Here is a 22951-nt window from a genome sequence, read left to right on the forward strand (position 1 = left end):
TGTTTATCTTTTTGTTCTGAGATGGAAGAGTTTTTGCCTCATCCATATCTTAGGAAATTCAGATATTTTAAGAAAACATTTGATTATTATCTTCAAAGATAACAGATGGATGTAATCAACAAAAAGGCCAAATATTCAAATATAGAGCACCACAGATCATCTTGACCCCTTTTCCTGGACTACTTTTATTGCTAAATTGAGCCAATTTCATGGTTTTGCAGATGGAAGGAAATGAAAGCAGTGGGAGAAATTATAAAACTCAACAAACGTAGTTGAGAAAAAATAAAGATGATGACATACCTAAGATGAAAAATTACCTCTTAGCTGAATAAGCTGGAAATAGCTTATTCAGTTGATAACGGTCAGTGAACAGCAAGGTGTGTTTTTAGTGGGTTGCCAGAGAAACATGTCTTTAGTAATGGCCCCTACAGTGCACATGACTGTTTTTGACACCTTGCAGAAAAAAAACTCTTTCAGGATATACTAGAAACACTTAGATTTAGATAACTTCTGTTTAGTTTGTAATAAATTTCACTGCTATCATGCAAATAAGGTAAATCAAAATTTAAAATTTAATAATGTTTGGCCTATTTGTAAGGAAGCAAAAATTGATCAGAAATATGGCTATTACATTTAAATATCCAAGGAGGAGTACTTGATAAAAAAATTGATTTGGAAATAATTCTACAAAATTCAAATATTCAAATTATTTGTTTAAATGAACATTGGTTGAGTAGGGATAGTGTTACCATTTTAAATAGTTTTTCTAATTATACTCTGGCACATTTTTATTGTAGAGATAGAGATTATCATGGAGGCTCATGTATTCTTTTGAAGAATAATTTTGAATTTAAAACCAGGAAAGATCTGTGCATTTATAATTTGGATTCAGTTTTTGAAGCTTCATGCATAGAAATAATTAATTTTAAAAGGCCTATAATTATCCATTTCTATTTATAGAGTGCCAGAAGATTCAAATTTCAAATTATTTTTAAATAAGCTTGAGGCTCTGTTAAAACTTTTAGGTAAAGGAAACCATGTAAACAATGTTTATATTGCATCAGACTTTAATGTACATGTAATGGAAACAACAAATAAACCACAACAGAAATTTGAATTCCTTTCTCTGATTGAATCATGCGGTTTTAAAACACATTTTTCATCACCAACTAGGGTTACATTTAATACAAATTCATGCATTGATAATATTTTAACTTTTAAATTTAAGTCATCCTTTGAATCTCAGACAATGAATTTAGAATTGGGTTTGTCGGATCACAGGGCAGTCTTTTTAGATATTTCTAAAGATCTCATTTTCGATAATAAACAATACTAAACTTAGAGTAAAAAGGCTGTTCTAATTTTTTTAATTGCTTTCAAAATATATTTGAAGAATCATTTCCATTAAAATTCTCTGCTAACAAAACCAAACAATCCAAAAATAAAAAAATGGATAACAAAAGGAATTCAAATTTCAAGCATTACAAAGTGGGAGCTTAGTAAACTAGCCAAACAGTCAAACAATCTAAATTTTATAAATTATGTAAAAAATTATAAAAAAAAATTCAAAAATGTCTGTAATAAATCCAAGCAAATGTATAATTCTAATTTCATAAAATATTCTGAAAATAAAAATAAAGCTGCTTGGCATGTAGTTAAATCTGAGCTTGGATGTAAGAAATCTGTCAACAATTTTCCTGATGTTGTGTTGGATAGTGGTAGGGTTATTAAAGATGGAAAGGAAATTGCACAATTCTTCAACAAAAAATTTGCAGAATTGGCCAAAGAAATTAAGGCTCGACCTTGTGAACAAGAGGCCCTATAAACTTAGCACAAAATGATCTTGAATGTCAATTTTTTAAGTTTAATTTTGGTAATGTGTCATCAGATGATGTTGTTAAAGTGATAAAATCATTAAAAAATAAAAAATGTTCTGGGTGGGATGAAATACCTCTGGACGTAATGAAACATGTAATGTATAGTATAGCTGTTCCTTTATCAGTTTTAATTAATCAATCATTCAAAAATTGTAGTTTTCCACAAAATTTAAAATGGGCTGAATTAAAACCACTCTATAAAAAAGGGCAAAAACAAAATCCAGATAATTACCGTCCAATTTCAATACTGCCATCGTTTTCTAAAGTATTTGAAAAATTAGCACTAAACCAAATTACAAATTTTTTAGAATCTAATTCAATTTTGACTTGTGATCAATTCGGATTTAGGAGGGGTCACAGTACTTTAGGGGCCATTAATAAACTTGTAAATGAGGTGTCTTGGGCTTTGGATGGGTCACAGAGAACCATGGGTGTGTTCTGTGATTTGTCCAGGGCTTTTGATTGTGTGAACCATAATATCCTTTTAAAAAAGCTTAAACTGTACAGTTTTTGAAATAGATCAATCCTGTGGATTAAATATTATTTAGTTAATTGATTTAAAAGAACTGTAATATTTTTAAATAGTGTAAAATCTAGATCTTGTTGGGATGAAATTAAAGTGGGCGTTCCTCAAGGGTCTATTTTGGGACCTCTACGGTTTCTTCTGTACGTTAACGATTTACCTAAAATGTTTCACCAAAATTTATATTATATGCAGATGACACAACCGCAGTTGTTAAAGCCGACTCTCACTTTCAAATGGAAAATAAATTAAATCAAGCTTTTTTATGAATTGGCATACTGGTTTGAGGTTAACGGATTGAAATTAAATCAAGAGAAAACTCAACTACTAAATTTTTGAACACCACAATTAATGGAGGACTATAATAAGGATATAATTTTCCACGGCCAGCAAATAAAGTTATGTGATAGCGTAAAATTTTCAGGTACCGTATTGATTTGGATATAAACTTTTCTTGGAAAAAATGTATTGAAAATATTATTAGGAGATTGAACTCGGTATGTTATTAAATGTTGCGAAACTCAATTTGGAAACTAGAATAATAACTTACTACTCTTTCTTTTTTTCAATAATTCAATATGGTATTGAATTTTGGGGGTCATCTTCTGACTTCGATAAATTTTAAGATCCAAAAAAAATTATAAGATTAAAGACCTTTTCATCATTTAGAACTTCTTGCAAACCTCTGTTTAAAGAATTAAAAATCTTATCACTTCCAAATTTATACATTCTGAAAACCCTACTAACAGTAAAATCAAACTTTGAAAGCTTATAAAGTGATAATTTTGATCATAATTACAACACAAGATTTAAAGCTAATTTTCAATATCCCATACATTGACTGCGTCTGGTAGAAAAAACTCCAATATACACGGCAAAAAAATTATACAATAAGTTACCTCAAAAATATAAACATTTAATCAATTCAAAAACATTTAAAAGCAAACTAACAGATTTTTTGTTGGAAAAAAACTATTATAGTATTGATGAGTATTTGATGGATCCTGAATTTTAAAATTGTATTTTAACATAGATTACATACCTCTTATATGTATGTTTATGTGTATATGTTTATATGTATATGTGAATGGTGAAGTGCATATGTATGAATGTGTATGTATCATTATTACATTACCATATGACAATGTTACCTGTTTCTATAGCAATGCTATGACATAGCATTTATACATTGTATAAACGTTGATGTAACAATAAAGACTGATTCTGATTCTGAGGGGTGACTGGAATAACTCAATTTTCTCTATGAGGATTTTCTTAAATAAAACAACTTAAAATTAGTTAGTTTTTTCTTTTGATAGTAGAGATGTACTTACTGTAAGTTGCAACATTTTATTTCTTTAAAAGATAAAATATCTTATAACTTATCTTCTACAGAACCTTGTCACTGCCTGCCCAGTTACGAGGAACTGGATTTGTCACTCCTAGTAATTTCAGACTTTTCTGGAAATCTTCGTCAGAGTCATTTTCAAAATACGTTTTCAATATCGACAGCCTGCAATGTAAAATATACAAGTAAAATAACTTGGTCTCATTAAATGTTGATGATATAAGGTGTATCTAGAATAAATATGGAAACCAATCACGCAGGCTTTTAGAGTTATGCTTGTTTTTCCATGCAAATGAATGAGCATTGGTTTAGTTGTTTTCCGGTTTCGTGAAATAAAGAACACTTTTACAAGGATTCAATCCCTTTAGGAAACTGTTTTATGTGGTTTAAGTAATCTATTGATAATTCATTGATAAATACTACCAGCTACTTTAAAATAAATTGAGCTATCACAGTCAAGAATATAGCCAAGACGAAGCAGTGCTCTTGTCTTTTTATTCATATTGTATTGCGAGAATACGAAATTGAACTTAGAGGCTTTAGCTCTTCCCATTTCTGTGAGAATGGTGGTTGACAAACGTATTTGTGGCATATTTGTACCACAACTGCAATTGATATCTGGAATCAAAATTACCTTCTGCAAAACTTTTACACAGGATAATGGAAAAAAAATTAAGGATGGAATGTCACCAACTGAAAAACTGAACTAAAATAGAAGATTGAGCTCTCAACATCTCTGCATTTCTTTGAAATTTTCTTCGGTTATAAAAAATGTTGTTTTACTTGCTTGGTAATTTTGTACATTTTTCATGTCAAACACTGAATATAATAATTGGATTAGGCAGGTCAAAGAGGGCAAGACAAATGCCAACAAGAAGTAACAAAGCAACAAAACTAATTATCATAATGTAAACCAGAACAATACAAATGTGTGTAACGAATAAATATTCATAGGATTCAATGAGGACTTTAAGCTGGTATTAATAGATAATGTTTCCTTATGTATAAAACTTTAGTGGAGGAAGAAATTGGGAGAATGAATATTACTGAGAGATCACAAACTGCCATCTTAAAATGTAATGAGCAACGAGAAATTTCTCGACAAATTTGAACAAGTGGGTTGATTACAGAATAGATTATTTGCAGTTTGCACACTTACGCAACACCATCGTCAATCATCTTGGAAATCTCAGGAATGTTGGCAACTCGAAGAAACTGCGGAGATTGGGGATTGCGTCTCAGTGTGATGAGGACCCGAGGATTGATGAAGCCAAATCGGACACAACTCATCACCTCGACAGCGTGCTCCTTGCGTCTATTCCAGTCGTGCTCCAGCCAGCGCACACCTGCCATGAACACTTCCATCTCACTGTAACACGTCATACTGGTTACATCATAGTCATTAATATATGTGTATATATAAACCCTTGACAAAATTAAACATAAGTGAAATAAGCCACAATTGCATAGGAGTGCAGCAGCATCAAGTTCGATGATGGGGCATTAAACACCATCAAATTTGGCTGATCCTTAGCGAACATTTTTACATTGATCAAGCAGCTTTATGTGTAGAAGACTCAGATGCTCCACTGTACTTTGGGATTGTGTCAGTCAACATCGTAGTGCGCTCAATTCTGCACCTGATGAGACAATGCGAATACCTCTTCAAATAGATTGCACTATTTTTTTTAGTCTGGATGTCTCTGATGTTGAAACAATGAGGGCAGGTTCGTTTTGAACTTCTTTGTTCTTCGTCGCTGATTATTTTTGGATCCCTTCAGACGAATGTAACTCCAGAGTCAAGTCTGCAACAGCATCAGATGCTGCATGCGAGAGGAAGGTTAACTGGAGCCAAATTCAACACTCACATTGGTCTTAAGATTAATCGTGATGGCAATAAGAAAATCACAGAATAAATTTAAGTTGTAAATAAAATATATATATATATAAAATAAATATATAAATTTATTGTGGTACGTAGTAACACATTTAGCCTAACTGTATGCAAGGTATCTAAAGAAAGATATATCTGTAAGCTTTAAATTTTGCATGAAATTTCATTTATACTTGACAAAAATGATTTCTATGATGGTGCATGTCCATCTACGGGAGCAGCATTTAAGGTTATCACTCAGTAGATGGCACAATTTGTTTCGTCTGCCGGGTAGATGGAAATGTTTCTTTACTGTATAGTTGTCTGTCAGTCTGCAGGAAATTTAAAGAATGAAATGAGCTATATACCTGAAATTTTCCATTCACCTTCAATGATGCCTGTTTCGTGACACATAGTATGACATAATCCTCCATTGTATTATTATAAACATAAGCTTACTTTTGTAATATTTACATATGAACTTACTTGGCCTTTCAATTTTGATTGATGCTGTCATCAATAAGGCCTGTCATAAATTGCATGATAAATGTTGATAGAGCCATGACATTTGTATCGATCGTTACACCTAGATTACAATGATTTTTTCAAGATTAGACAATAATACATCACAATCCTAGTGCTATTCTATACTTTCCTGGTATTCTAAGCTCTTGCAAAATTTACCAATGGGACAATTCCTCTAAATCTTATCACTACCACGACTGCAGAACTGATTATAGTGTATCTATGTTGATGTTTTTGTGCACCAGCCTGACTGTAAAATTTTAGTTGAGTATTAGGTAAATAAAATTGAGACATTAAAATTAGAACAAACACTCCAATAAATAAGAACTGTATTTTAGTGAGGCCTTTCGTGTTCAATGGGTGGTTGTGTGGGTCTGATGATGTGTTCATTGAATACAAAAGGCCTCACAAAAATACAATTTCTTATTTATTGGAGTTTTGTTCCTAAATTAAGCATTTGATTCCAATAAGAAGAAGCTGTTAGAATGTATTAAAATTGGATGTGTATTTTTCAATCAACTTTTATTGTGAAAAATCTATGACTGTACATTTAAATATTCAAGATTTATTGTATTAAAAAGAATTCTGACCATTGGAAAAGACGATACATAGAAGGATTACTTCAATACATTTCACACCAGACAGCTTATGGTCTGTGAAAGCAAGATCACACTCACCAATGGATGCAGATGTAGTTCGACTGAAGGAAAGTGCAGACCTCTTCACACGAGAACTCCACGAACTCCCTGGAGCTGACAAGAGTCAGAAAGAACCGCTGGACTCTGGGAATCATCAGTTCCATCACGGTCTTATTGTCGTACTTCCTAGCGGCCAAGTACAACAGGAATGCTCTGTCCTCAAAGAACACATCCACATTGTCGATGAACGCCCAGCACTGATCCTCCAGCTCTGGAAAATTCGGTTCTGTCAGAATTGTTCAACATTGAAAGTTAATATTGCTCAACACCCAGTTAAAAACTCACCCTTGATCTTTAAGAAGCTGGCGGCCTTGTAAATCTCCAGAATGTTGTCCCTTCGCAGAAGTTTATAGCTGTCCGTGCCGAGATGTAACATCCAGTGGTAGATCTGCGAGAAGACATCTTTTGAGACCTCTTTCTGTTGAAACAACAGTGATTTTAATCAGTATGTTTACTATACACTGTGTTTATTACATTCTACCTAAAAAAGAGAAGTATTAAAATACATAATGTTTTTATTTGTATGAACTAAGTTGTATTAAAATTAATAATTACCTTGGGGGAGGCTACAAACGTAAAATAACAAATATGTTCATGTAATAAAGTAAGAAATACTTTTGTTACAGCTCCCAATGTGTATTCGGAGTGTTTTGTTGCTAAAATATCACTCCTATCTCCTATTATGTATCTTCCATAACAATGACATGATATATAAGCTTCTCTATGTAGCGAGAGAAATATAATTTGAATTGTTCCCCAGGAGGATTCACTTCTGGCTGGTTTATACCTTCCAGTTAAACCTACAGTACAGCAAAAATCAATTTGTGTCACTTAAATCTGGGCAACCTTATGGATGTCCAGGAGCGGCACATCACCAACTGCAAATGTTGAGATTCTGGGGTGCAAGGGGGCAAGGGTAGTTTTGATAGGTCTAGTCTATTGTGGAAGATGACTGATGGATTTAGTGATGTTCTCCAAGAATCAAAGGTTCTTGGTAGCCTAGACCTTAGGGCATGCCACCCCCTGTTTGCTGTTACTGGAGAGGCTGGTTCAGAGCTGGCTTCCTCTTCTTCCGAGGGAACATGACCGAGACTAATGCCCTAAATCTTTTCCTTGTGGATCTTGACAGAAGGCGACTCCTATCCTCAACCTTACCCATCCACAAGATCCTGTCACTCAGGAAAGTGCAAAGATCCTTCCAGGACTAGGTACAATTTTTAAGTTTCTTGTTCTAAGAGAACAAAAAAAGGACAGAGAGAAATATAATCTGTAATAAAACAAAATATGATTAACAAATTGCTATAATGTATAATACCAAGAAACCATCACTGTCCTGAATGTAACTTTAACAATGAGGATACAAATTAAGAACAGAGGCTTTGTTTGGAACAGAAAGTCGTGCTGAATCTGAGATAGAAACTAAATTAATTTGTTATTTACACTATTTTTCATGTGAACGAATACTCTCCTAGAACAGAGCTGATTTGAAACTGATTATGTGGATAATTCTGTGTACTGCTAATATCTGGTTAAATAGCACTGTTGTGATGAGACAATTTAACCCACCTTCCCAGTTCTATTTGGTTGGTCGGTGAGTGCAGACCTATTGTGACCTGTATTCTGTAGTTCAATTTTAATAATTAGTGTTTTAGAGTTAGAGGTGTGCATGGAATAGACAGACAACCTGGCTGTTGTGGTTCCTGACTCATGCGTGTCACAACACTCTGGTATGTTTTTTTTTACTTTAACCTAGATTGTGGTCATGCATTAGTTTAGTCATTTACCTGAAGAAGATATCAGATTGCAGATCTCGAAACGTAGTGTTACTGATTGTATTGTATCACTGAAAAATGGCAAATGCCAGAAAAATCCTGTTTCCTTCACAATCCTTCTATCATCAAAAAGAAACTTCAAACAAAGAATCTTCCGTTAGACTTCTACCTGTGTCAGTTCCTGACGGGGCACGGTTACTTTAGGAAGTACCTCTACAGGATGGGAAAAGTCAGGTCGCCTCGGTGTGCTTACTGCCCGGAGGAAGATGATGATGTTCATCACACCTTCTTCGCTTGCGGGCGCTTCACCGAGGCCAGGCAAACGCTCGCCACCACAGTTGGTGATGTTACGGCAGAGACCATTGTGGAGATGATGCTGCAGAATGAGGACGCCTGGAATGCAGTCACCACTCACGTACATGCGATCCTTCATCAGAAGCGTGAAGACGGATGCCTGGCTGACCCCTAGCTTCCGAAACAAGTAGTTTTGTCCTGGTTGAGACATAAGACACACGGACCAGGCAAGATGTCATCCGAAAGGGTTCCGGCCTGGGCTCTCCGTGGCCCGTAGGGGGTTTAGTGGGTAGTCCGCAAGGGAGTCCCACACTCCGTGCGCAAATGCATTCCCCCTACGTAAAAAAAAAAAAAAAAAAAAAAAAAAAAAAAAAAAAAAAAAAAAAAAAAAAAAAAAAAAAAAAAAAAAAAAAGAATCTTCCGTAGATTAGCAGATTAAATATTTTTCTTATAATAAGAAGAGGCCTATCCCCCTTTACACTTTACTCTACCTGTCACATGGACAACTAACCAGTATGAGGGTCTCATCAAACAGAATAAGGGGGAGAGTCGATACAGTGCAAGGTCGATGGTACTGAGAAACAGGATTTAAACCTGCACTGTCTCTAACTCAGACCCAAAGTCCAACGTCTTAGATCGCTCCGTCATTAGCACTCCCTCAAAAATTAACTAATTAATTTTTTTTTAGTTATTAAAATAAAATATTATTCACTTGGATCATTGCTTTATACTTTGATGGTATTTAAGATGATTTTAATTATCAGTTTGAAGAAGAATGTCTCCAATTAAACTTATGATTTTACAATTACCCTACCATTAATCATACTACTATATTAAAGCATTGTATTTATAAATGAATTTTAGTAAGTTATATTTGTGGTTCCTAGGTCTGTTTCAGCCTACTTTTTATTTTATTTCACTATTCTAACTTTTAAAATTTACTTTTGTACTTTATCAGATACTTTCTACCTCTCTTCTAATTTTCTCCGATAATCCCGGCACATAAGGGATTGACATAAACGCAAAGTACAACATTAGAACCGCGTTTAAAACACACAATACTCTTAGACAAAGTCTCGTAAAAACAAAACCAAAAATTAGCACACAGGATTCCAAAAACTGTGTTTACAGTATAAAATGTAGTTACAATAGGGAATACATAGGCGAGACAAAAAGACCACTAAACGTAAGGATAAAAGAGCACAAAGAAAACACGAGAAAAGGTCTCACAGAAAAGTCAAAAATTGCACACCATTGTTGGTCCGAAGACCATCATATGTGGGTGGGATGAAGCCCACATAATACATCGGGAACCACATTTCTTCAAAAGGAAATTAATTGAGGCGACATACATTAAATTGGCAGAGCAACCAATCAGTCAACCATCAGTCGAGATTAGGCCGCTTTCGTTGCCAATTCTAAAAAATGAACTAAAGAGAAAACCAAAAGTATCAAACGGATCGGATATTTGTAATAAACCAATGCGGAGTCACAATATGGTTTTAAGAAGTTCATCTCGCATGAACCAATAATAACAAAAGGGCCCATTCCTGTCCCCCTTCCTTTTTAATTCCACCATCTTGTTTTTGTCTGCCATGACGATTACCATTGACTAGTGCCCTCTGGTCAGTCGTAGGTGGTTGGTAGTCGAATACAGACGTATTGTGACCTGTATTCCGTAGTTCAGTTTTAATGATTAGTGTTGTGTATAGTTTTTTATTAAGTGCATGTTTTTATAGTTAGTGAACCTGACTTAGGCGTGCCACAACACTTTGGTACGATTTGTTTATTTTAACCTAGTTTGTAATTATGTATTAGGTTAGTTAATTACGGCACCACTCGGCTGTTATTTATCTACATCTGACTTCCATCACCTATCTAGTTTAGGCTGTCTGGATCTTTCTACTTGACAAGGAACTAGATTACTCCTCAAAATCAAACAAAATTGTACACTTCTTTTTATTAATTAAGTATTAATACAACATTTTATTCATCATGACAACAGCAATCAGTCAAAGCTAGAATAAAAAACTGTTTACCATTTTATTCATCAGGACAACAGCAATCAGCCAAAGCTAGAATAAAAAACTGTTTACCATTTTATTCATCAGGACAACAGCAATCAGCCAAAGCTAGAATAAAAAACTGTTTACCATTTTATTCATCAGGACAACAGCAATCAGTCAAAGCTAGAATAAAAAACTGTTTACCATTTTATTCATCAGGACAACAGCAATCAGTCAAAGCTAGAATAAAAAACTGTTTACCATTTTATTCATCAGGACAACAGCAATCAGCCAAAGCTAGAATAAAAAACTGTTTACCATTTTATTCATCAGGACAACAGCAATCAGTCAAAGCTAGAATAAAAAACTGTTTACCATTTTATTCATCAGGACAACAGCAATCAGTCAAAGCTAGAATAAAAAACTGTTTACCATTTTATTCATCAGGACAACAGCAATCAGTCAAAGCTAGAATAAAAAACTCTTTACCATTTTATTCATCAGGACAACAGCAATCAGCCAAAGCTAGAATAAAAAACTGTTTACCATTTTATTCATCAGGACAACAGCAATCAGTCAAAGCTAGAATAAAAAACTGTTTACCATTTTATTCATCAGGACAACAGCAATCAGTCAAAGCTAGAATAAAAAACTGTTTACCATTTTATTCATCAGGACAACAGCAATCAGTCAAAGCTAGAATAAAAAACTGTTTACCATTTTATTCATCAGGACAACAGCAATCAGTCAAAGCTAGAATAAAAAACTGTTTACCATTTTATTCATCAGGACAACAGCAATCAGTCAAAGCTAGAATAAAAAACTGTTTACCATTTTATTCATCAGGACAACAGCAATCAGTCAAAGCTAGAATAAAAAACTGTTTACCATTTTATTCATCAGGACAACAGCAATCAGTCAAAGCTAGAATAAAAAACTGTTTACCATTTTATTCATCAGGACAACAGCAATCAGCCAAAGCTAGAATAAAAAACTGTTTACCATTTTATTCATCAGGACAACAGCAATCAGTCAAAGCTAGAATAAAAAACTGTTTACCATTTTATTCATCAGGACAACAGCAATCAGCCAAAGCTAGAATAAAAAACTGTTTACCATTTTTTATCACAACTGAGAAGCACTAGTGTACTACAGGCGGATCCCATAAAAGTGAAGGCATTATGTCATCTTTTCCTTGTGGAATCTGCTCTATCGGAGTGAGATATAAAGGCATATTGTGTACAGGCAATTGTAAAAGCTGGTTCCACTCTAAATGTCTGAATTGGTCAGATAGCAAAATCAAAAAACTTAGTAAAATAGAAATAGAAACTTGGCTGTGTGTAAATTGCAAATGTAATAACACTATTGAAACAAAGCTTGAGAACCTGTTAGAAAATAACACTTCCACTCAACCACAATCTACGATGGAAGATGTTCATACTAAAATACAACATTTTGAAAATACAGATGACTTAGAAACCTCTCTAACATTAGCTGCTGAAGCAGGAAATGCCCTACTCGCAGAAAACAACAAACTCAGGCAGGACCTACATGCTTTAACACTAAGAAATTCCCAACTGGCAAAACAGATCTCCAACCTAAATACTTTGTCAGAACTAACATATCAAGCTAAGATAGAGGAACTTGAGTCGCAAAATGAATCCCTACTCAGTAGAAATGCCATGCTAACTGATGCACTAACAGAAATTGAGAACCAACTACTGAAAGAGAAACAATTACAAGTTGCATTAGAAAAAACATTTGAAGAACAAGACGCAAGCAAAGAAAAAATTATCGGTATCCTTGAAGGAAAAATCAAACAGCTTGAAAACAGCATTAAAAAATTAAACAGTACAAAAAAATATATCTACAATAAAGAAGAAGCTACTGCCATTGACTCCGGAACCCAGACGAAAAATCTTGACACCCCTAAACCAAGCGATACATCACATATCCTGGTCGAACTAACCAAGCTAAAATGTCGACATGACCACATGGAGTCAACAATAAATGATTTGCAATGCAAACTACAAAACACAATGACACCTGCAGAGCTAACTTACAAAACATCTCCAGCTAAACAACCTCTATCACCAAATTGCACGAATAAAAAATTTAAAAAAACAAGGATCTAAGAAACAAAATATCTTCAGTATCTCGCTACAGGTAGCAAAATATAAAGAACTTCAAGAAATAAAGAGACACAAAAATGAAACCATCAAAAAACACCAGCCAATAAAATTGCCAAAGAGTTTGGTACTTTTCGTGTACAAAATAGGCCCCCAATTACAGCAACACAACTTAAAGGTATAACGCTTGAAGAATTTTTAATGGAACACCTACAAGAAGTGACAAGAAAAACAATCAAACTACCAGGCGTTGCTCAAGACAAAATTCCAGATACCAGCGCTTCAACTCATTTTTTAGAAGACCACCACATGACACAGAAAAATACATAACAACACCAAACCGGATCATGATGCAAGACAAGACCATACCCTGCTCCTACCCCAATATGCAACATAGAGTTAACAAAATTAAACCTGCTAGAAACCAATGTACTCCTCCCAAAAATATCCTAAATAAACAAAAACCAACAGATGCAGCATCCAAAAAAAAGGAAAGACCCACAATTTCTACAAAAAAAGACACTTCACTAACAATATTACATCAAAATACAGATCGAATCTCAAATAAAATAGATATGATGACTGACCTCCTCACCAATACCTATCCAGATGTCCTCATAATAACAGAACACGGCCTCTCAAAGTCAAATCTAGAAAATACCAACCTAGAAGGCTATACACTAATAGAGAGTTTTTGTCGAGAGCACCACCAAAAAGGGGGAGTGGCGATACTAGTGAAAGATGAACTTAAGAACTACGCTTCTGGACTGGAAAGAAACATACATAGCCAGGAACTTGTATGTGAGCTGTCTGCAATAAAACTGACAATAAAAAAACAAATCACATACATTGTCGGAATCTACAGACCAAACACGAATTTGGACGAAGCCATTGACATCTTATCTAGCACGCTAGAAACTATACCTACATGGAATAGCCCATTACTGATAATCGGTGACATCAACATTGACTGCCTTGAGACAAATAGAAACAACAACCAACTCCAAGAGACTCTTAATTCATACAATATCACAAGACATCAACTACCACCTACACGTATCACCCCGAACACTGCAACTTCCATTGATATGGTCTGCTCCAATCAAATTCCTTGCAAACCAACAGTCAATGTCATTAACACCTTCATATCCGACCATACAGGACAACTGGTGACACTGAACAACAACAAGCTCAATCCATTTGACCAAATTATGTATAGTAGACATTTCACTGACAGAAACTTGGAACTGCTTAATAGGTTACTCAAACAGGAGACTTGGAATGACATTCTTAGATTGGAAACGGTAGAAGACACTTATAACACATTCTTAAGAACTCTGACGTATAACATGGATGTAGCATGCCCACATACTCGAACTCGCAAGAGGAAACCGCAACAGCCAACTGTACTTAACCAAGAGACAATGGAAAAGCGAAATCAGTTCCTAGCTGCACAGGAAAAATATCTGCTTACTGGCTCACATAAAAACAAGGCTAAGGCAACAGAAAAGAAAAGGGAATACGACATTCATCTCAAAAACCAAAAGAAACTTAAGACATCTGAACACATTAATAAAGCAGAAAATAAAAGCAAGGCAATATGGAATATAATTAATAAGGAGAGACACAAAAGTAAAAATGGTAATGATACGATAAAACTTAGCAATAATGGAACTTTAATTTCAGATCCCTTAAAGGTAGCAGACCACTTCAATAAATTCTTTGCTAATGTCGCTAATAACACCCTACTACAAGCTACATATGACGGTCACCTAGTTAAACGACCTTCCACTATACACAACATTCAAGACACGCTTACTCTCTCACCGACAACTGAACAGGAAGTTAGGAAAACTATACAGACAATGAAACAGAAAAACTCAGCTGGTTTTGACGACATCTCCACTAAACTTATTAAAGCATGTAAAGATCATCTAATATTACCCCTGACCAACATAATAAATAAGTCATTCGCACAGGGCATCTTCCCAACAAAATTGAAGTTAGCTAAAGTGTACCCTAAACTCAAAAAAGGGGATCCAACACAAGCCAGTAACTATCGGCCAATATCCCTACTGCCTGCAATATCCAAAATTATCGAGAAGATTGTGTTATCAAGACTATTAAACCATCTCAATACTAACAACCTTCTTCCCCAAGAACAACATGATAGATGGGCAATAGATGGGCAACATTGAGTGAGTTACTTGCATTTTGTGCTCCGAAAAGTGTCGTGGATTGTGTAATATCTGTCATTAGCATGTGAACATAACCTGGGTCAACAGATTCGGCTTGTTTCTAGTGAGTGACTGTTGGTATAAACTTCAATTAAATTTATTAGTTTTGTCTGAATTTCTTTTAAAAACTTGAAGCATATCTCTCTTAGTGCATGTTTTTACAAATCATTGGCATGTTGTTACAAATTAATATTTTTCTAATTAATATTTTTCTACTTACGTAATTTTATTAATTATTGGTCTATCACAGATCTCCCATTCAGCTGATCACATCGTCTGCTTCTACTTCAATGCATAGAGTAATGACTTGTCTCCGTGCTTGACTTGCATCAACGTTTAAAAAGAAACCACAGCCTTTTAGATATTGTATCACTTACTGTTTCATTTTGGTAGTCATACCATAGAAAATGGCATCGTCCATTTCAAGCAAAAACTATTGTCGTGTCTGTGTTAGAGAAGTTGTGAATAAGGGCGTGGAATGCGATGGAGCCTGCAAACGATGGTTCCATCCTGAGTGCGTCAGAATAACTCCGGCGGAATACAGGAAAATAGCTGATGGCACCCAGAAAACATGGAAATGCGAGCGTGTAGACTGCAACGTTAACACGGATGACCTATCTTTAAAAATTGATCATCTGAACGACCAATTCGCTATAATAGTGCAGAAACTCGATAAGCTTGACAAAATTGACGGTATAATTGCAGGAATTTCGGAAATCAAGACCGATATCCAAGCTATTAAGGCTACTGTGGATTTATTGGAACCGAGAGTGACCTCAAATGAGACGGATATTAAAGTAATCCACAACGAAATAGCCAAAATCAAGCAGACACGAGAAAATTACTGTGGGGGTGAATCTGAGGAGATTGTCATCCAAGAAATCAACGAGCGTCTATTTCGGAAACGGAATATCATTATCTTTAACCTCAAGGAGAGCTTGAGCAGGGACACCAAAACTAAAAAGGAGCATGACACTTTGCTGATTTCAAAGGTAATTGATGCCTTGAATATCGGCATTCATGTCAACGGCCTAAAAATTTTCAGGTTGGGCAAGCCATTAAAAGATAAAGATAGACCACTGAAAGTTGTTTTTTGTTCGGTAGAAGACACGATGCAGTTCGTTAGCGGCTTCTCTAAAGAGGCAATTTCTGACGTTGATCCCGCCCTCTCTGACATTTCTATATCGAGAGATCGCACCATGAAGGAACGGCAATATCTTAAGAAGCTGAGGGATGAACTGGGGAGACGCAGGATGAATGGGGAAAGTAACATCACTATACGTTACTTGAAAGGATCACCCTGTATAACTACCTTCGAGCCAAAAAACTAGAAAATGCTGGGGTAAACCAGTCAGCTTTGGAACTCTATTTCCAAAATGTCAACGGCTTAAGGACAAAGTTTACCTCATTGAAACAATCAATATCTGTCTGCCATAATTATGATATATTAATACTGGTTGAAACTAATTTATCTGCCGACATTTGTAGTGCTGAGCTTGGTTTGCAGAATTATAATATATTTCGTTGTGATCGTTCAGAACTGACCTCATCTAAGGTTAGCGGGGGAGGTGTTTTGCTTGCAATAAAGGATAACATACTATCCCAAGAAATCATACCAAAGAATAGATCTGTAGAATGTGTTTTTGCTACTGTCAAATTATCATCTAGTCATCGGATGCTGGTCGGCGGAGTCTACCTTCCACCTAACATGCCCTCAAGCCAATACTTTGATTTTGCCTCAATTGTCGAAGAGCTGCTCTTCACCTCTGAAAATTTTGAACCTATCCTGTTGTTGGGCGATTTTAACCTCCCCAACGCGGATTGGGATCCTCTCGGCTCTCAAATTCATGATCCTGCGAGCCAGCCAATCAAAGATCTTGCCCATATCTTCAATCTTACACAGGTTAACGGTGTTAACAACGACCGTGGAATATTACTGGATCTAGTTTTCTCTTCCAGGATAGACATCAGTGTCCGAAGGTCTCTTGATCGCCTTGTTCAGGTGGAATCACATCATCCAGCTCTCGATATTACCGTTCCATGTTTCAGACCAGTCACTGATAATAACAGGACCCATATCTACGACTTTAGGAGGAGTGATCTGTTTGAGATATTTAGAGTGATTCAGGGTTGGCCGTATCCGGAACTGAGCAACGTGATGGGGGATAGTGTGGAGACAGCATTCATTGATTTTTGTGGTTCTCTCAGTGGGGTGATCAGGGACTTGACCCCCACGAAAGTACTTGGAAAACGCAATTTCCCTTGTTGGTTTTCATTAGAGCTGAAGGCACTAGTCATTTTGAAAAAGAAGCTGCACGTCAAGTTCAAAAAGTCATTAAAAGACTCTGACTACTTGGAATTTCGTAGTGTTCGTGCAAGGTGTAGGACTCTATCCGCCTCCTGTTACAGGGACTATATACTTCGTATTGAAAACTCCATACCAAGCAATGTGAAGGTCTTCTGGGGACACATCAGGAATATGAAACGCAAGTCTTCAGCACTTTCCAACCTGTACCTTGACAACGTGACAGCGGACACCCCTAAAGGCATATGTGACTTGTTTGCTTCTTATTTCTCTTCTGTATACAGGCTCCCACAAACACTTCCAGTTCCTTTGGAGCTGGAAACCTCATTCCATCTGTCAGGTTTTCACATCTCATGTGAAGAAGTGGAGGAGACATTGGCTGGGCTGGATGAAAGGAAGGGCGCGGGGCCAGATGGGATTCCCCCAGTAGTATTGAAGTTTTGTAGTGGTGTCTTGGCTCCACATGTCACCCAATATTTCAATGCTCTTCTAACTCTGGGCATTTTCCCTAAGAACCTGAAGTCGAGCTTTATTGCACCTATCCTGAAAAGTGGTGATCCAGTAAATGCCAAGAACTACAGACCTGTTGCAATTCAGCCTGCCCTAGCCAAAGTTTTTGAGTCCTTGGTCTTACGTAGACTTTCATTTGAAGCCAAGAACATCATCTCTCCAGCTCAACACGGTTTTATGAAGGGAAGGTCGGCAACAACCAATCTCGTGACTTTGCAGAATGACATTACATCCTCCTTCAGATTGGGCCACCAGGTCGATTGCGTTTATCTTGATTTGTCAAAGGCTTTCGACAGGATAAGCCACATTCATCTCCTAGCAAAACTTAGGACTTGGGGAGTGACTGGATCTCTCTTGATGTGGTTCGAGAGTTACCTGGCGAATCGTCTCCTCGTCGTGCGTCATGCCGGTGAGACATCTTTTGCATTTGAGGCGGTGTCTGGGGTGCCTCAGGGTTCTCTGCTGGGACCTGCCCTTTTTTCTATCTTCATTAATGACCTTCAGAATGTCGTCACATCGTCTAGCCTGTTAATGTTCGCGGATGACGCCAAGGTATATAGGGAGATATCCACACTTCAAGACTGCGCCTCTCTGCAATCTGACTTGGGAAGTGTCGTCTCCTGGTGTGTGCGGGATGGCATGGATATAAATTTCGCAAAGTGCTCTGTGGTCTCATTCCATCGCTCAGCTAGGGTCATAGTCTTCAACTACGAGATGGAGGGAACCATACTGAATCGCTCAAGTACAGTTAAGGATTTGGGAGTTATCTTGTCCTCGTCACTGAGCCCTGAACAGCATCTGTCTGCAATTACTAGGAAAGCCACTATTGCCCTCGGTCTTATATTTAGGACTTCTCGAGATGGGTTTTCACCATGGACACTTCGGGCCCTGTACGTCCAGTTGGTTCGACCAATATTGGAATACTGTTCGCCTGTATGGTCTCCCTACCTGTTGGGTCAGGTTGAACTCGTTGAAAGAATTCAGATAAGATTCATCAGGCTGATTGGGTTGAGACTTGGATTTGCCTACGACGGGGTTCCTGTTGAAGATCTGCAACGCCACTTTGGGCTCCTACCCTTGAGCACCAGACGCCAAATTGCTGACCTGATGTTCTTGAAGAAGATTTTGTCGTCGTCTTGTGATTCCCCGAGACTTTTAGAGAGGATCAATCTTCGTTGTCCCCGACCATCTTCAAGATCTGTGCAGCTTTTCGAGAGGGAATTCCTCGCTACGAACTATGCGTACAACAGTACAATACCGAGAATTCACAGGTTGGGAAATGGTCTTCCTGCGCATATTGATTTGTTCAGCATGTCCGACACATCATTCAAGAGGGAGGTCACTAAATATCTCTCTGGCCACACGTGAAACTCTGACACTGAACGTTATATTTTGCTTGCTGTTTTTTTGTTTTTGTTTTTTTTGTTAACACTTTTGCTTATATTTAATGGCATCAAACCCTGCATGTATTGTCGCATATTGTATATTTCACTGAATAGAGATGGTTTCTTGTGAATGTTATATATTGCTTGCTATTTTCTTAACACTTTTGTTCATATATTATTATAATAGCATCAAAATTTGCATGTATTGTAGCATGTTTTATATTTTGCTAAATGGAAATGGTTTCTTGTGATTTTTTTTATATATATCAATGAACATAGGCTACGCTAATCTTTATTTTTTTCTTTCGTATTGTATTTGTTCATATGCATATGTATGTCTCAGTAGTATATAAGTAACTCTATATTTTATACGCTACCGGTACTTTAATTAAGTCTTTTTTACGGTTCCACCTTCATGTTGCACTTGTTTATGAACTATATTGCTGTTGTAATTTTTCTTTTTATTCACGATGTTGATGTTATTTGGCACTTGTTTTGCTTATTTTTTTGCTTCTGTTTGCTTTAGCATGTATGCATGTAAACTATTTATGTAAGTTGTTTATATCAAGCCTCTTGTATTTTCTCAATACCTATAACAAATGTGAAATGGTGTATACCGTATGTAAATAAATAAATAAATAAATAAACATGGCTTTATGGGAGGTAAATCTACATCAACTGGACTGACAAGCATTGTCGAATATTTAATAAAAGCAATAGACAAAGGAGATACAACAACTGCTATTTTCTTGGATTTTACAAAAGCTTTTGACTGCTTAAGCCATGACATACTTGTGAAAAAGTTGAAGGCTCGGGGAGTGGTAGGGAAAACTGCTGACTGGTTTACGAGCTACCTAACGGACAGAATGCAAACGGTAGAAATAAGAAGCACAACACAAGGAGTGACAACAAAAACTACCTCGACACCACTGCCAGTCAGTAGAGGAGTTCCACAAGGCTCAGTTTTGGGCCCCATACTGTATATAATTTTTGTTAGTGACTTCCCTGACTACCTCAGAGAATACTGCTCTATGCTATTGTATGCTGACGATACAGTACTCCTGTTACAAAACAAAAAGCCCACCAGACTGGAAATAGACTCATATATAGCTATTAATATGGCAATAGAATATTGTCAAGCCAATGATCTAGTACTGAACAGCACTAAAACTCAGCAACTAATACTTGGACGAAGCAAAGGAGAAGTTTGGGAACTACCAGAGGCTGAAAGAATGCAAAATGTAAAGTACCTTGGACTAGTCATAGACGAAACTCTCTCCTGGAATGACCAAATAGACCAGCTATGTGGAAAACTCAGTACATCATTGTATGTGCTAAGGAGATTAAAACAAGTTGGTAGTCCCGAAATAATTAAATGTGCATACTACGCTCTCTTTGAAAGCCACCTGAGATATGGTATAGCCATCTGGGGCAGCTCCTCGAAAACTAACACTAACAGGATCATGGTGCTGCAAAAGAAAGCAATCCGCATAATGTCAGGATTAGGACCAATAGATTCATGCAGGGAAGCTTTTAAAAACTTAAATATTCTAACAACAGTTGCCCTATTCATATTAGAAGTAACTGTCCATACCAGTCAACAAAACATACCAAGAAGAGGAGATGTACATTCACACAACACAAGAGCAGCAAACAATTACTCACTTCCCTCTCATAGATTGACTCTATTTGAAAAGCAACCTACTTATACGGGCGCCAAATTCCTGAACATACTACCGCCTGAAGTTAAAAATCATACTGCAGACAAACAGCAATTCAGAAGGGAACTAACCAGATGGCTCCAAGAACGTCCCTTCTACTCAATTGAAGAATTTCTTAACTGGAGAACTGATAACTTATTTACACTTACACAACCATCGTAAACTTTATTACATGTAAACTTTATGACACCATTCTAATCTTGAAGATTATGAATAAAGAATTTTGTCTATTGTCTATTAGTTCTTTACCTGAAAAGAGATCAGATTGCAGATCTCGAAACGTAGTGTTACTGATTTCTTGTTTCACTGAACGATGGCAAATGTCCGGAAAAATCCTGTTTCCTTCACAATCCTTCCATCGTCAATAACTTTCATTAATGATAAGATTTTTAAATTTAATTTGACTTCTCCAAACTGACTTGTTATCCATTATTTTGTAGTTATAAAATGCCTAAATAAACCAGTAACACACAACTGGTTATGATTTGCTATGTATATTCATGTTCAGCCATGAAATTTGTAATATTCTTGCCATATAGGAGTCAACAGGTAGTGTTTAGATTTCTAAAAATGCTGGATTTGATTACTCAATAAAACAAAACTCTGACAAAAACTCTGACTTACCTCAGGCAATTCAACTACCGAACCAGATTTTGGAATGAAATTCGAGCAATAACACTGCAACACAATTCTGTGACAGTTGTACACAGAACTTCCGATTTTTACCTGGATGTCAGGATGTCTGGAAAAGATACATCAATTTATATGTTTACACTCACATAATTTTTCATTACAACTGAATACACTGCTCCAATGAGGGAGTACTGAGCTTTATTTGTTATTATAATTCATGTTTCATTCATTTAAATGTTGATTAATTTTTTAATATTTTGTTATTATTGATTTTGTCTGTACATTTGGATCAATGTTGACAGCCTGGTTTATTTACCTTTGTTACTTAATGCTGATAACATGTGTGAGAACCAACTATGTTGATTGTCTGTTACATCTACATATTTGGTAACAGATAGATAACAATATGGATTTATTATTCTTGTCATAGTATTGTCAAATCTGGTAGTATTGAAAATTTTAAATTTACACAGTGGTTTTAACAAGATTGTGACTCATACAAATGAGGCCAAAAGGAGCAGAATACTTAATACTCTCTGACAGCCAGGCTGTGTTAAAGGCACTTGACGCCTGTTCATTTGATTTGAAAGCAGTTTTGGAATGTAAGAATGCTCTGGTAGAACTGGCAAAGAAGAACAGAGTTACACTAGGTTGGGTGCCGGGCCATGAAGGCATTCATGGAAATGAAAAAGCAGATACCCTCGCCAAAATGGGAATGGAATCCCTTATAGTAGGGCCAGAGCCGGGCTACGGAGTAGCTTTGTCCTACAGTAAAGCTCTTGTAAAAGATTGGGAAAAGAGGCTTAGATCCTTTAACTGTAGTAGGGCCCCAGGATTAAGACAATCAAAAATGTTTATCTCTCTTTATACTAAAGGGTAGGCATCTCTTCCAAGTTAAAATAAAGAGGATATAAGAATGGTAGTAGGGTTGCTGACAGGACATGGCCCTCTTAGAAAACACCTTATGAAGGTGGGTCTTAGTCAGACTGATGATTGCAGACTCTGTGGAGAAGCGGAAGACTCAGTGGAACACATACGGCTATAGCTACAATTAGGACAACATTCCTAAGGGCATATCTCCTCAGCCCAAAGGACATCAGAGAACAGAAGCCTTC

General features: G+C 36.2%; 1 protein-coding gene across 10 annotated transcripts in view; it reads right to left on the reverse strand.

Annotated features, from left to right (window-relative positions):
* The window catches only part of LOC124367384, an 80702-nt gene that overhangs the window by 41295 nt on the left and 16456 nt on the right, over nt 1–22951 (reverse strand). For all 10 annotated transcript variants that reach the window (XR_006922890.1, XM_046824154.1, XM_046824151.1 and 7 more), the window contains 5 exons: nt 21828–21945; nt 7130–7262; nt 6824–7055; nt 4908–5117; nt 3799–3913 (listed from right to left, as the gene is read on the reverse strand). Coding sequence is in view for 9 of the 10 variants with exons in the window: in XM_046824154.1 (XP_046680110.1) it covers nt 3799–3913; nt 4908–5117; nt 6824–7055; nt 7130–7262; nt 21828–21945 (808 nt within the window). In the remaining variant the exon portion in view is untranslated. The remainder of the gene's footprint in view (nt 1–3798; nt 3914–4907; nt 5118–6823; nt 7056–7129; nt 7263–21827; nt 21946–22951) is intronic.

This window comes from Homalodisca vitripennis, chromosome 8 (assembly GCF_021130785.1).
Source record: "Homalodisca vitripennis isolate AUS2020 chromosome 8, UT_GWSS_2.1, whole genome shotgun sequence".
Lineage (NCBI taxonomy): Eukaryota > Metazoa > Arthropoda > Insecta > Hemiptera > Cicadellidae > Homalodisca > Homalodisca vitripennis.